Source organism: Biomphalaria glabrata, chromosome 1 (genome assembly GCF_947242115.1).
Source record: "Biomphalaria glabrata chromosome 1, xgBioGlab47.1, whole genome shotgun sequence".
Lineage (NCBI taxonomy): Eukaryota > Metazoa > Mollusca > Gastropoda > Planorbidae > Biomphalaria > Biomphalaria glabrata.
The window spans coordinates 20,595,028-20,611,569 of record NC_074711.1 but is presented as its reverse complement, the minus strand read 5'-3'; the positions used below and the strand labels follow the sequence as shown (position 1 = coordinate 20,611,569).

At 38.3% G+C, this 16,542-nt stretch overlaps 1 protein-coding gene across 2 annotated transcripts in view; it reads left to right on the top strand.

The window, feature by feature from the left end:
* Nucleotides 1–16,168, top strand: part of LOC106071110 (protein neuralized-like) — a 46,401-nt gene extending 30,233 nt beyond the window's left edge. For both annotated transcript variants that reach the window (XM_056027313.1, XM_056027304.1), the window contains exons 4-8: nt 3,322–3,667; nt 8,935–9,254; nt 10,415–10,613; nt 10,881–11,000; nt 11,482–16,168. In XM_056027313.1, the coding sequence (XP_055883288.1) occupies nt 3,322–3,667; nt 8,935–9,254; nt 10,415–10,613; nt 10,881–11,000; nt 11,482–11,924 (1,428 nt within the window). In that variant the 3' untranslated portion in view covers nt 11,925–16,168. The remainder of the gene's footprint in view (nt 1–3,321; nt 3,668–8,934; nt 9,255–10,414; nt 10,614–10,880; nt 11,001–11,481) is intronic.
* The last annotated feature ends 374 nt before the right edge of the window (nt 16,169–16,542 follow it).

Sequence of the window (16,542 nt, the reverse complement as noted above, 5' to 3'; positions counted from 1 at the left end):
TTCTCTGGAAGAACGAATTGTTGAGCTCGGTGAATGTTGGTTTCTCTGGAAGAACGAATTGTTGAGCTCGGTGAATGTTGGTTTCTCTGGAAGAACGAATTGTTGAGCTCGGTGAGTGTTGGTTTCTCTGGAAGAACGTATTGAGCTCGGTGAATGTTGGTTTCTCTGGAAGAACGAATTGTTGAGCTCGGTGAATGTTGGTTGCTCTGGAAGAACGTATTGAGCTCGGTGAATGTTGGTTTCTCTGCAAGAACGAATTGTTGAGCTCGGTGAATGTTGGTTTCTCTGGAAGAACGAATTGTTGAGCTCGGTGAATGTTGGTTTCTCTGGAAGAACGAATTGTTGAGTTCGGTGAATGTTGGTTTCTCTGGAAGAACGAATTGTTGAGCTCGGTGAGTGTTGGTTTCTCTGGAAGAACGTATTGAGCTCGGTGAATGTTGGTTTCTCTGGAAGAACGAATTGTTGAGCTCGGTGAATGTTGGTTTCTCTGGAAGAACGTATTGAGCTCGGTGAATGTTGGTTTCTCTGGAAGAACGTATTGAGCTCGGTGAATGTTGGTTTCTCTGGAAGAACGTATTGAGCTCGGTGAATGTTGGTTTCTCTGGAAGAACGTATTGTTGAGCTCGGTGAATGTTGGTTTCTCTGGAAGAACGAATTGTTGAGCTCGGTGAATGTTGGTTGCTCTGGAAGAACGTATTGAGCTCGGTGAATGTTGGTTTCTCTGGAAGAATGAATTGTTGAGCTCGGTGAATGTTGGTTTCTCTGGAAGAACGAATTGTTGAGCTCGTTGAATGTTGGTTTCTCTGGAAGAACGTATTGAGCTCGGTGAATGTTGGTTTCTCTGGAAGAACGAATTGTTGAGCTCGGTGAATGTTGGTTTCTCTGGAAGAACGTATTTGGTGAATGTTGGTTTCTCTGGAAGAACGTATTTGGTGAATGTTGGTTTCTCTGGAAGAACGTATTTGGTGAATGTTGGTTTCTCTGGAAGAACGTATTTGGTGAATGTTGGTTTCTCTGGAAGAACGTATTGAGCTCGGTGAATGTTGGTTTCTCTGGAAGAACGTATTTGGTGAATGTTGGTTTCTCTGGAAGAACGTATTGAGCTCGGTGAATGTTGGTTTCTCTGGAAGAACGTATTGAGCTCGGTGAATGTTGGTTTCTCTGGAAGAACGTATTTGGTGAATGTTGGTTTCTCTGGAAGAACGAATTGTTGAGCTCGGTGAATGTTGGTTTCTCTGGAAAAACGAATTGTTGAGCTCGGTGAATGTTGGTTTCTCTGGAAGAACGTATTTGGTGAATGTTGGTTTCTCTGGAAGAACGTATTTGGTGAATGTTGGTTTCTCTGGAAGAACGTATTTGGTGAATGTTGGTTTCTCTGGAAGAACGTATTTGGTGAATGTTGGTTTCTCTGGAAAAACGTATTGAGCTCGGTGAATGTTGGTTTCTCTTAAAGAACGTATTGAGCTCGGTGAATGTTGGTTTCTATGGAAGAACGTATTGAGCTCGGTGAATGTTGGTTTCTCTGTAAGAACGTATTGAGCTCGGTTAATGTTGGTTTCTCTGGAAGAACGTATTGAGCTCGGTTAATGTTGGTTTCTCTGTAAGAACGTATTGAGCTCGGTTAATGTTGGTTTCTCTGGAAGAACGTATTGAGCTCGGTTAATGTTGGTTTCTATGGAAGAACGTATTTGGTGAATGTTGGTTTCTCTGGAAGAACGTATTTGGTGAATGTTGGTTTCTCTGGAAGAACGTATTTGGTGAATGTTGGTTTCTCTGGAAGAACGTATTGAGCTCGGTGAATGTTGGTTTCTCTGGAAGAACGAATTGTTGAGCTCGGTGAATGTTGGTTTCTCTGGAAGAACGAATTGTTGAGCTCGGTGAATGTTGGTTTCTCTGGAAGAACGAATTGTTGAGCTCGGTGAATGTTGGTTTCTCTGGAAGAACGTATTGAGCTCGGTGAATGTTGGTTTCTCTGTAAGAACGTATTGAGCTCGGTGAATGTTGGTTTCTCTGGAAGAACGAATTGTTGAGCTCGGTGAATGTTGGTTTCTCTGGAAGAACGAATTGTTGAGCTCGGTGAATGTTGGTTTCTCTGGAAGAACGTATTGAGCTCGGTGAATGTTGGTTTCTCTGTAAGAACGTATTGAGCTCGGTGAATGTTGGTTTCTCTGGAAGAACGTATTGAGCTCGGTTAATGTTGGTTTCTCTGGAAGAACGTATTGAGCTCGGTTAATGTTGGTTTCTATGGAAGAACGTATTTGGTGAATGTTGGTTTCTCTGGAAGAACGTATTTGGTGAATGTTGGTTTCTCTGGAAGAACGTATTGAGCTTGGTGAATGTTGGTTTCTCTGGAAGAACGTATTGTTGAGCTCGGTGAATGTTGGTTTCTCTGGAAGAACGAATTGTTGAGCTCGGTGAATGTTGGTTTCTCTGGAAGAACGAATTGTTGAGCTCGGTGAATGTTGGTTGCTCTGGAAGAACGTATTGAGCTCGGTGAATGTTGGTTTCTCTGGAAGAACGAATTGTTGAGCTCGGTGAATGTTGGTTTCTCTGGAAGAACGAATTGTTGAGCTCGGTGAATGTTGGTTTCTCTGGAAGAACGTATTGAGCTCGGTGAATGTTGGTTTCTCTGGAAGAACGAATTGTTGAGCTCGGTGAATGTTGGTTTCTCTGGAAGAACGTATTTGGTGAATGTTGGTTTCTCTGGAAGAACGTATTTGGTGAATGTTGGTTTCTCTGGAAGAACGTATTTGGTGAATGTTGGTTTCTCTGGAAGAACGTATTTGGTGAATGTTGGTTTCTCTGGAAGAACGTATTGAGCTCGGTGAATGTTGGTTTCTCTGGAAGAACGTATTTGGTGAATGTTGGTTTCTCTGGAAGAACGTATTGAGCTCGGTGAATGTTGGTTTCTCTGGAAGAACGTATTGAGCTCGGTGAATGTTGGTTTCTCTGGAAGAACGTATTGTTGAGCTCGGTGAATGTTGGTTTCTCTGGAAGAACGAATTGTTGAGCTCGGAAATCCTAAGAACTCGTGGCACACTCTGAGGATGAAAAGATTTCAAAGGAACTCTTCATCTGTCCATTTATATAGTCGCCTTATATTGGAAAACTGCGAGCGGCCACATTGCTCCCACATGTTTGAAGTAATCAAACAAAACACCTAATCGAGGTCCCTCCTGCTTTTGTCTGTGACCCATAATGACTATTCTTCAGCAAGGTCATTTTGATTCGTGTATCTCAATACTTTGATGTTATTAGATTTATAATATCTTTGTTATAGTAGCATCCCTCTCTATGCGTTCTTCATACAATTCTTTACAGGTGTACATTAAGTTTGTAGAGACCAACACCAACTGGAGTGGCGTGCTTAGATTCGGCTTCACCAGCATCAACCCTGCCACTATTCGGGGATGCGATCTTCCACGGTACGCCTGTCCGGACCTAACCAACAAGCCTGGCAACTGGGCCAAAGCTCTCGGGGAGCGCTACACCACTAGCAACATCCTCCTGCACTTCAGTGTCAACAGGAGCGGCGACGTCTACTACGGGGTAAATGGAGAGGAGAAAGGGCTCTTTTTCAGCGGTGTGTCCACCAATCAACCGCTATGGGCAATGCTGGATATTTATGGCAACACTGTTGGTGTGGAGTTCTCTCACGCTAATGCAGGTATGTATTCACCTGCTTTCTCATCGTTTCATTCCAAAATTATACATTGAAAACAATTCAGGTCTTTCAATACCCCCATCATTTAGTGCACCAAGTAGAATAGTGTCTTTCAATACCTAAATCATTTTAGTGCACCAAGTAGACTTGTGTCTTTCAATGCCTTCAGCATTTTAGTGCACCAAGTAGACTTGTGTCTGTCAATACCTCCATCATATAACTGCACCAAGTAGACTTGTGTCTTTCAATACCTCCATCATATAACTGCACCAAGTAGACTTGTGTCTGTCAATACCTCTATCATATAACTGCACCAAGTAGACTTGTGTCTGTCAATACCTCTATCATATAACTGCACCAAGTAGACTTGTGTCTGTCAATACCTCTATCATATAACTGCACCAAGTAGACTTGTGTCTGTCAATACCTCTATCATATAACTGCACCAAGTAGACTTGTGTCTGTCAATACCTCCATCATTTTAGTGCACCAAGTAGACTTGTGTCTTTCAATACCTCCATCATATAACTGCACCAAGTAGACTTGTGTCTGTCAATACCTCCATCATTTTAGTGCACCAAGTAGACTTGTGTCTTTCAATACCTCCATCATATAACTGCACCAAGTAGACTTGTGTCTGTCAATACCTCCATCATTTTAGTGCACCAAGTAGACTTGTGTCTTTCAATACCTCCATCATATAACTGCACCAAGTAGACTTGTGTCTGTCAATACCTCCATCATATAACTGCACCAAGTAGACTTGTGTCTTTCAATACCTCCATCATTTTAGTGCACCAAGTAGACTTGTGTCTGTCAATACCTCCATCATATAACTGCACCAAGTAGACTTGTGTCTGTCAATACCTCCATCATTTAGTGCACCAAGTAGACTTGTGTCTTTCAATGCCTCCATCATTTTAGTGCACCAAGTAGACTTGTGTCTGTCAATACCTCCATCATTTTAGTGCACCAAGTAGACTTGTGTCTGTCAATACCTCCATCATATAACTGCACCAAGTAGACTTGTGTCTTTCAATGCCTCCATTATTTTAGTGCACCAAGTAGACTTGTGTCTGTCAATACCTCCATCATATAACTGCACCAAGTAGACTTGTGTCAATACCTCCATCATATAACTGCACCAAGTAGACTTGTGTCTTTCAATGCCTCCATCATTTTAGTGCACCAAGTAGACTTGTGTCTGTCAATACCTCCATCATATAACTGCACCAAGTAGACTTGTGTCAATACCTCCATCATATAACTGCACCAAGTAGACTTGTGTCTTTCAATGCCTCCATCATTTTAGTGCACCAAGTAGACTTGTGTCTGTCAATACCTCCATCATATAACTGCACCAAGTAGACTTTTGTCAATACCTCCATCATATAACTGCACCAAGTAGACTTGTGTCTTTCAATGCCTCCATCATTTTAGTGCACCAAGTAGACTTGTGTCTTTCAATACCTCCATCATTTTAGTGCACCAAGTAGACTTGTGTCTTTCAATAGCTCCATTGATTTTTTAGAAACCAAAATGGGCATTAAAATATTTTTCCCAATTACTAGTATTTATTCCTATCAGTGCGCGTGCTGCCCATTAGTGTGCGCGTCTCAAGTCACTATCTGGTTGACATGCACTCTGATAATGTCTGGCCACTAGAGTCAAATGGTTCAGCTTTGATGTTTTCATTATGAATGGAGAAAAACCCAGCCTGTGTTTTGTTGTTGATCATATAGACCTGATTGTAGCGCCACCTCTTTGTGAACAAACAACAAAAAAGATTCTCATCAGTTTGGCACGACGCGTCTTACAAGGGGGGAAAGTTACTTATGCATTATCAAAGTGATGTACTTCCTCTGGGGAAATAAAAACGCAGCTTAACAAGCTACAAGTTACTGCTGCCTTTTAGCCTGCATATCTGATGGAAACTTGTCTGCTGGGGAGATGTGCGAACGTTATAGGCCATTAACGTGCAACTCATTGACATGTTATCTCTTGCTTACTGAAGGCGAAGATCTTATAGAGGGAATGCAGATCAAGTACAAGGTTCTATTTCTAGACTCACTGCTATAGCTTTCTCCCTTTGGCGTATCAGCACTTGGTAGAGCAATTCATCAATGGCAGAGACAAGATGATAGTTGACGGGACAAATGTTAGACTATCCAAGATAAGTTGTCATACTTCCGTCAATAGAGCCGGCAGAAAGGTCGCCACTGGAGAAGCTGTAGAGTCAACCTGTGGGTCGCGACCCCCTTGGGGGTCGATTGACGATTTGCCAGGGGTCGCCAAAGACCATCGAAAAAATTTATTGTTTTTGTCTATTCCTCTATTGCTGTGTGTGTGTGTGCGGGGGGGTGTCGCGGCAGAGTGGGGGATTGCAAAAAGGGGTCGCCGAGCTTAAAAGGTTGAGAACCGCTGGGCTAGAGCAATTCTAGCATTCAGAATGTAAATGTGTTGAATGTTGTTCGGGAATACCCGATAGCTCGTGTCGTCAGGGTAGATAACACACAGGTAGATCGAGATTGAGATGGCCCTGCCTTGGCGTGTAGTCGTTTGTTTTCGTTCTATGGAGTTGAGTTTCCTGTGTCACTAGAGGACAGTTGTAGTGTCAAATATCTGCACATTGTAATCAAAATAGAGGCAAGTGATTTAATTGCAAGTGTTCTGATTGGGTTATTGATACATCAAACTGTGTCCATAGTGTAGGAATTACTTCTTGAATACATTCATCAAGTCAATATGAAAAAAATTGGTCTAAAACATGCCTTTTTTTTTTAAATACTTAAACATTATATGCTATTTATACACATGTAGGCCTACATACAATATATAAATATACACCTATTTTAAATCTATAGACAAGATTTTAAATCAAAAAGTCTAATGTTCTTCAATGTATTTTTACAACATTTTGAAGTGGAAAAAAATTAGATTTAAATTGTTGTTACCTTAGTAATAGTATTAACACTTGTTTATATATGTTATATAGATCTATTTGAATGTTCATTTTCAACGTAACTACATTAGCAATTAGATTAATCTACAAACACACCAACCAATCAAGTGGTACATTATTTGAGGACCAACACCAAGCTTCTAATTACCATATTTTATTTTTAATTTGTTTTCATTTTCATAAGCCTGCAGCAATCTCCTTCAGACTTTGTAGTTTTGAAACTAGATGAAAGAACCATAAGCAAAGTACCCCTGTCATTCAGACCTTGCTATCTATTTGGCAGATGATGTATAGGTCATCTTTTTCTGTGGCCTATGGTTAATAAGGGTATCATGTGGTCAGTACAATGACCATCTACATTTATGTTTTCCCGAAATAATGTCATGTACCCATAGAGTTTGGTGAGGTGCCCTAAACATTCTGAATTCCTTACAGAATCATGTAAATCTATGTAGCCATGTGTTCTTTTTCCTACTGCACACACCACATCTTACTCTTGTACTGCCCACACCACATCTTACTCGTGTACTGCCGTCACCACATCTTACTCGTGTACTGCCCACACCTTATCTTACTCTTGTACTGCCCATACCACATTTTACTCGTGTACTGCCCACACCTTATCTTACTCTTGTACTGCCCACACCACATCTTACTCGTGTACTGCCCACACCACATCTTACTCTTGTACTGCCCACACCACGTCTTACTCTTGTACTGCCCACACCACATCTTACTCTTGTACTGCCCACACCACGTCTTACTCTTGTACTGCCCACACCACGTCTTACTCTTGTACTGCCCACACCACATCTTACTCTTGTACTGCCCACACCACGTCTTACTCGTGTACTGCCCACATCACATCTTACTCTTGTACTGCCCACACCTTATCTTACTCTTGTACTGCCCACACCACATCTTACTCTTGTACTGCCCACACCTTATCTTACTCTTGTACTGCCAACACCACATCTTACTCTTGTACTGCCCACACCACATCTTACTCGTGTACTGCCCACACCACGTCTTACTCTTGTACTGCCCATATTATGTCTTACTCGTGTACTGCCCTCACCTTATCTTACTCTTGTACTGCTCCCACACTATGTCTTACTCTTGTACTGCCCACACCACGTCTTACTCTTGTACTGCCCACACTACGTCTTACTCTTGTACTGCCCACACTACATCTTACTCTTGTACTTCCCACACCACGTCTTACTCTTGTACTGCCCACACCACGTCTTACTCATGTACTGCCCACACTACGTCTTACTCTTGTACTGCCCATACCACATCTTACTCTTGTACTGCCCACACCACATCTTACTCTTGTACTGCCCACACTACGTCTTACTCTTATACTGCCCATACCTTATCTTACTCTTGTACTGCCCACACTATGTCTTACTCTTGTACTGCCCATACCACATCTTTCTCTTGTACCGCCCACACCTTATCTTACTCTTGTACTGCCCACACTACGTCTTACTCTTGTACTGCCCACACCACATCTTACTCTTGTACTGCCCACACTATGTCTTACTCTTGTACTGCCCACACCTTATCTTACTCTTGTACTGCCCACTCCACATCTTACTCTTGTACTGCCCACACCTTATCTTACTCTTGTACTGCCCACACCTTATCTTACTCTTGTACTGCCCACACCTTATCTTACTCTTGTACTGCCCACACCACGTCTTACTCGTGTACTGCCCACACCACGTCTTACTCTTGTACTGCCCACATTATGTCTTACTCCTGTACTGCCCTCACCTTATCTTACTCTTGTACTGCCCACACTACATCTTACTCGTGTACTGCCCTCACCTTATCTTACTCTTGTACTGCCCACACTACGTCTTACTCTTGTACTGCCCATACCACATCTTACTCTTGTACTGCCCACACCACATCTTACTCTTGTACTGCCCACACTATGTCTTACTCTTGTACTGCCCACACCACGTCTTACTCTTGTACTGCCCACACCACGTCTTACTCTTGTACTGCCCACACCACGTCTTACTCTTGTACTGCCCACACCACATCTTACTCTTGTACTGCCCACACCTTATCTTACTCTTGTACTGCCCACACCTTATCTTACTCGTGTACTGCCCACACTACGTCTTACTCTTGTACTGCCCACACCTTATCTTACTCTTGTACTGCCCACACCTTATCTTACTCTTGTACTGCCCACACCTTATCTTACTCTTGTACAAATTCAAAATAAAAAGTAACTGCTAACAAATAACTTTTATATTTATTGCAATATTTTTTCTTTGTGCTGTTGCAGAGATTGAATTGCCTGCCAACGCTGCTCAGTTTGATGCCAGTCCACTGCCATCAGATGTGGACCTTTTCACATTTAATTCTGCCTTAAGCTCTATGTCTCTCAATGAGCCCCCAATCCCTCCCAGCCCAGCATCTCCTCTGCCCAGTTTGACTTGGCATGCTGGTGTCAACTTGACCCCTATGCCACTGCACACTCTACAGGGAAAGAACATCAGGATAAGCAATGATAGAAGTGTGGCAGTCAGGCTAAGGGATGAGTACTGTAATGCTTTTGTCTTTTCCTCAAGACCCATTCATTGTGGAGAGACTTTAGTCATACAGGTAAGATGTGTTGAGTCAAAGTTGATGAATACATGTTACATATATAAAGACAGCACTAGGGACCAAACATTAATGAGACAAAATGGTGAAATAATTATAGCCAAATAATAAACTAGAGATGGGAATGAAATCCATAGTATAAATCAGATTTACGTTCATGTTCAGTTTGGTTGATTAACAAGTATAGTTCAGGTTTGGTTTGGAGTTCAGATTCAGGTTTGGTTCAATTTCATGAAATTATGTAATATCAAAACCAGGCCATTTGGTTACATTCAATTTATTAGTTACTTGAAACTATACATAAATAATGATCAAACACAAATAATTTGCAATGTGCCAGCTTGGGAACTTTTAACACTCAAATCACAAATTGTTGCAGTCAAAGTAAAAGCAAAAATCAAATGATTAAATGTGATGAAAAATGAATGACAGGGGCTACAGTTAATGGTAGCTTAATTAGCTTATTGATTTGAGAAATGACAACATTTCTGTTTTTGGGTTTAGATTTAGTAAGTAAATTAGGGCACTGGAATTGCTGTGAAATTTATTTTAAGGAAGTGCAGTATACAAAATTTGTATCATTGTCAATCTCAATTCGTTTAGTTCGGGTGAACAGTTTCAAAGTTCAGTTGTAAGTGAGGTTCTAGTTCAGTTCATTTGGTTTGGGGTTTGGTTCAGTTCATTTCCCATCTCTACCTTGGACCCTCTGATTTGACAACTCTGCCTAGCAGCAACACATTACTTTGTGTCAGCTTTGGATGGTTGGTGAAGATGGGTGTGGTGAGGTTTGCTGGGACTCTTAACATTTTGAGATTTAATGTTCATACCTCTATGGCCAGGTAGACCATACGAGTTGAAGATTTAGAGTTACTGTTTAAAATTATTTTAAGTACAAAATACATTAAGAAATATCTTACTTAGGCAGAATGTGTCAAATATCAAAACTTGTAAATTTTCTTTAGATTGATATCTACTTAAATCAGTGAAAGCATTGGACACACATACATTTACAGAACGGAACCACCTATGTTTATTTTGATAAGTTAATTAATTAATTGTACAAATTATAATTAATTATTGTAAAAAGGGCTTCAAGAAATATCTAGCCAGCTATTCAGAAAGTTTCAACTATTGAGCTAATCTGTATTGTTTTTCAACAGGTGTTAAGTATAGACAGGTCTTTTTTTGGTGGTCTAGGCTTTGGACTGACTGCCTGTGATCCATCAACAGTAGACCCTGGCAGTTTGCCAGATGATTCAGATCTTCTATTGGATCGTCTGGAGTACTGGGTGGTCAACAAAGATATCTGCAGAAACCCAGAGATTGGGGATGAGCTTAGCTTTCATCTAACAGAATCAGGTTTGTGGATTGATATATTCATGGCTTCACAAATCTGGAACAACATAGCTATTGGGTGTGGTTTGGTTATTCAAGCCAGGTGGTTGTGTTGTTTTTTTTAAATACAAAAACTCTTATTACGTTCTTGAGCTTTAATTGTTCATTTGTAATTCTGAGATGTTATTTGTAATGTTAGAGGAGCCTAATTATTGTTACATTGGACTTATTTGTACCTTTGGGTGCTGTTTTCATTTTTAATAATGCACTATTATTTTGTCCATTGATCAGGTGAGGTAAGGTATGCTAGAAACAATCAAGCCCCTGTTACACTGATGCATGTGGACCGCACTCTTCCATTATGGGCTTTCTTTGATGTCTATGGTAACATACAGAAAATAAGAGTTATAGGTAACATTCTTTTATTTTAGTGACTCCGCAAAGGGAAATTAATTTTTTTATCGTAGACAAAATGAAGTGTTTGGAAATGTAATGCCTTCAGTAAGAGTATTTTATATGACTAAAACTTAAGTTGTCAAAGTGACATAGTTGACATATTACAAAATAAAATATTAGACTTGGATTTATTGAATTAAACAATGCAATATATAACTAAACAAAATATTATATTTAGATTTATTGAATCAAACAATGCACAACTTCCGCTTACTGTCATACTACTTAAGAATAACTATCATCTAGTGATTAAAATTATAAACAGGATATATCGCTTTTGTTTTTGAATGCTGAATAATTGTGTAAATTAACATTTTTGAAAGTGGTGTAGCTCCTTACATTTCTAAATGTTACAGGTTTTGATTGCAATGAATGCAAGAATCATGTCTCTAAAAGCTTGTCAATAGAATTGTATTTTTTTTTTTTTTTTCACCAGGTACAATTATGGCCCAGATTCAAGGTCGTCTGCCTAGGTCAGTGAGCATGAACAGTTACAACAGTAGCCCTGGGAATAGCGGGGCTGCTTACAGTGCTGGGCTGACAGTGGCTATGCCTCCTCCTCCCCCTCACTCCAGCCCAGCCTCCCTGCCAGCTAATGTCTTCAGGAGCAACAGTGTGCCAGTGCAGTACCACTCTCCCGCAGAAACTGAAGGGGACTTTTTCCGCAACCAGCAGACCACTTCCTTACCTGCCACGCCATTGGAAGATGGAGCCAGTGACTGTAAAGTGTGCTGGGAGAAATCTATCAACAGCGTCCTGTATACTTGTGGTCACATGTGCTTGTGTTTTGATTGTGCAACCACCATTCGCAATGAGAAAGGACTTTGCCCTATATGTAGACAGACGATACAGGATGTAATTAAAATATATCGATCTTAGCAGCATGGAAAGAAAATGTTATGGGAGTTATCCCTCTTGTAACAATTCAAGTCAATTAACAATGGGTATTTTCTCTATGTGACCGCAATAGATGTTTTATTTTAGCAAAGATAAATACAACAATCAATGTTTTAAGCCTTTTGAGGCATGCAAGAGGACAGATTGGCTGATTTCTATGGATTGTGATGTATCATGTTCACAAGTGACTGACATTGCAGTGTTACTATATAGCAGTAAAAATAAAATAACGTAGAATGTATGTACAGTTATAGGGTCATGATATGATTGTTCTAAGGTAGGTTAATTGTCATTTTCTTTCATATGCATTTCTTAAAATTGATTCTCTATTTGTAAAATTACTTTCACTTCAAATTGTAAATAATTTTAGCATTACTTTGTCACTGTTAAGAAATGTTTTGATTAAAATGTTTTAAGGTTTGGTATTCTTTTATGTTTTAACAATTAAAAATCTGATTACATGTCTTGATTAAAGGGGAAAACATTCAATCCAAATGAACTACGCTCAATCCTTTTATCTGCATTGCTGTTGCTCTTGTTCACATGTGAGCTAAATTTAAAACAGAGCATTGTACAATATGTGTTTAGTATAATTAAAGTAAATATTTTCTGATGTTGCCAAATAATCAAAATGTATGAGAAATGCTTTTAATTTATTCTAATGATTTTCAGTGTAATTGTAAATATTTGGATTAAAGACTGTTGCTGTCAAGCTAGTGTATTTTTCTCACATAAATTTGTTGTTTTTTTCTCCCCCAAAATATTCAATTTTGAAAGTCTTTGAATCATTAAAATGTTTAGAGAAACCAACTAGTGCTGAACAGCAATGTTATAGGTTGCTTTTTTGTTGATGATATTGTGCAGCATGTATAATACAGTTTTACAGAATTCAAATTTTGAAAACATTTGATATAACATTTTGCTGTCTTTTTTTCTTCTTTGTCTATTCAGAAATTGGTATTAAGTTTATTTGATGACTATGCAACCATGCTTACATTGCATCATTTTAAAGTTGTACATTCAGGTTAAAAAGAGACAGTTCACTAGTAAATTATTTCAAGTCAAAGTTTGTATTAGCAATATTGCATCTCATGTTGTTCATGGTGCAGAGAAAGCATACAAAAAAATCTCTAAAGTGTTTGATTCAACAATAGTTCATTGTGGATGGGGACATGTGTGATAAATACAGTACAGGTATCTTACTGAAGATACAGTATTTATTCTGTCATGTTACCAAGTCTAGCCAGCTCTACTGGGACCTAGTATTATGTTAATAATAATAATAATCTTAATTGTCCATATGGAAATTTGTCTTAATGAAAAATAGAAGTGGCCACAATGCTGGTCTTATCATTTTCAATAGTAGAAATGTGTGAACTTCTGCTTGTATAATCTAGTGAAACTTTTTAACTTTTGTTTCTGTCGTTTAAAACTGCTGTAGTAACATTTGTATGCAGCACTGTCCCTTCACAAGATTTTGTAATTAGTTCTTCATTAAAATCCAAATTACTTTTTACTTTTTAATTTAAAGCCAACAAAATGACTAACTGCTTTATAATTGTTCTGACACAACCCTTGTCTTATTCAAACAAAATAACTATTCATTGAGGCTCAGAACACCTGATTGTTTACATATTTATAGTTGTAATACTACAAGTGAAAAGCTCATAAAATAGAGCTTCAATGTATCTGAATGATGAATGCCCTAACTTGCTTCACTTGCAGAGAGGAAGTCAATGAAGTCTATGTCTACCATTCCTTTCATATTGTTTTGTTCATAGTGCTTGCTTGTTAGCTCAATATCAAACTATTTTTCAACGGACTTTTTTGTACTACAATGTTTGTATAGATCAGTTTTGTTTTGAAAAATAATCTGTGATTTTAGTTTATTTATTGCAATGTTCCCACTAGTTTGACAGCATTGTATTTGTGGCTTGTTGGTTCACTTGTTAAGTATTTGTCTAGTACTGTGTGACATGCTTTTCATAGTTGTTAAAAAAGTGTATCCTCCATGTATGAAATGTATGGTGTAGTTTCATTGAAGATTAGTTCATACAAGGAGTTAAAATGGATTATGTTGTTACTGCTTGTAAACTCTGTAGCGTGTCTTTCCTCTTCAATGTATTGTGACATTGTCCAGATATTCATGATTCCCTCCCTTATTTTCTTGCAGGTAATTGCTTCAGTACTCAGTACTCTAATGAAGGCATTTTTTTTTTTAAAATCAATGTTGGGATTTTTCAAGTATTTGGGACAAACATTGTTGACATGTTACTTCACTTTGTTGTTATTTGACAGTTCACTCTTGTTAGCAGTGTCAGAGTCACTGGTTCATTATTTACTGACATTGTAGTTCAATGACTAGCAGCTACCTAACTAAAAAAAAAAAGTAAATATTTACATGAAGTTGCTTATTCTGCATCTTCCCCTGGTGTGGCTAAGTGACAAAGCAGGCAGCTTGAGGGCTGATTGATGGCTTGTTGGACTGTCACTTCTTTGCCATACATGTTGTAGACATCTTTGTATTAAAGTAATCCTACTGGGCACACTTGCATGGCATATGTAGCAGCACTTGTTTTTTGGACTTAAAGATGCACACCAGCAATACAATTGTCTTACATTCAAATGTTGTGCATTCATTCTTTTATGTGCTTTATGACAATGTACTTGATTGGAAAATCAATTCTCTTCATGTTAACATTTCTTTTGTATAATTATTATGTCATTGCTATCGCTTTAGCCTTTTTTTTTTTTTTTCGTGTAATTAGAATTAAAATATCATGTTCATTTTTAGGTTTTGATTGTTACACATAAAATTTATTTTAAAAAAATGAAATTAATGAAATAATTAGCTCATCTGTAATTAATTTTGTTGCATTTTTTTTATTGAAACATAAAATATCATCAAAATCATGTTTGTATTTTAAAACAACAAAAAAAAACAACAATATTACAGTAGACATTTTGTTCCCTGTGTTGAGCAGGTATAGGAGACAATGTCAAATGTTTGAAACATTTTCAAAAGAAATAGTAAGGTACAAAATGGACTCTTCAAAAGATGTAATGTATTGGAATGATTAAATGTAGTCCTAGACATGATCAAAGAACTAGAATGTACTCTTGGATCAGATTATTATGTATGATCTTTTCATCCTTTATGATCTTCACATTTTGTTTTTCAAAACTTGTCAATTCTGATTTGTAGGCCAGCTTGAGTTTCTGTTTTGAATCACCTCTAATAATAAATGGACTAGAGCATGTAACAGGCACACATATAACATAAGAACCATTGGCTTTCTTAGAACTGTTTATGCATTCCAAGTTGCTCTCCCTTTGTACCCATATGTTTTGTTTGTAGAAGAAAACCTTTTGTTGTGGCTGTGTTTCATCCTAGACAGTTATCTCCCATGCTGTCCCAATCTAATGCTAACTTATGATCTAGAGACTGAGACAGTTCCTATGAGCTCAGTAGCTAGGCAGGGTCCTTTGTAGTTACTAAAAGTGTAAATGAGTGCAGGATTACTGGTCAAGAAGGGGAGGGGGGCATGCATTCAGTAGTATTGAAATTCAATGATTAATTGCAGGAGGTCTCAGCCAGTGGCATGTTGGTCAGATAGTGCCCATAACCTTTTCACTGCTGGTCCTTGTGTATACAGACCAAATACTTAGACATCTAGATCTAGTAGAAATATAGATTTAGGATGTACATTTCCATTATATTTACTAACAGTATACTTTTGAAAAGAAAAGGTCACTGAGACTCAGAATGTATACATGAGCTGTGGCAATGGCCTGTATTTGTGTGTGTGTGTGGTTGGGGGGTGAGGGGGATTGAAAACAATGCTTGCTAGTATTTGTTGAAGTGATCTTTGTAACAAGCTGAAAACATTTCATGGGACTAAGTTGTGTTTGAAATATTACATGGAAGAAAAATATGTGCAGAGCTCAGACTGTTTTACCCTGCCCATGTGGCTGATGTCTTTTATTTGTGATGAAACAATCTTCACGTTCAGTCTAAGTGTAAGTTAAGTTGTAGTCACTTTTTATTTTGACTTATGAAATTTTTAATATTGAGGTAGTGGTTCATTGATTCGTCTTTCCATGAATGTCTCCATTTCAAACGTTTTTTCTTGTACAGATGAGGAACTACTAAAACACAAAATGTTTGTTTTTATAATCCTGTGAATTAGAATGACAATAAAGAGAGCAAATGCCTTATAAAACAAGTCGAGTTTGATCTTTAGCAGTGTATGTAATTGTTAGTTTGATCTTTAGCAGTGTATGTAATTGTTAGTTTGATCTTTAGCAGTGTATGTAATTGTTAGTTTGATCTTTAGCAGTGTATGTAATTGTTAGTTTGATCTTTAGCAGTGTATGTAATTGTTAGTTTGATCTTTGGCAGCATATGTGGTTGTAAGTTTGATTTTTGTCAATTGGATAAAGAGCATCGTATGTAATAATAATAATAATCTTTATTATCCGTATGGAAATTTGTCTTGTGATTGTGATTGTTAGTTTGTTCGTATTAAGATACATTTGAGCTTTTTCTAGGCAGGGCAGTGTTGGACTTTCACTAGTATCACTGTGCTCAATGTATTTA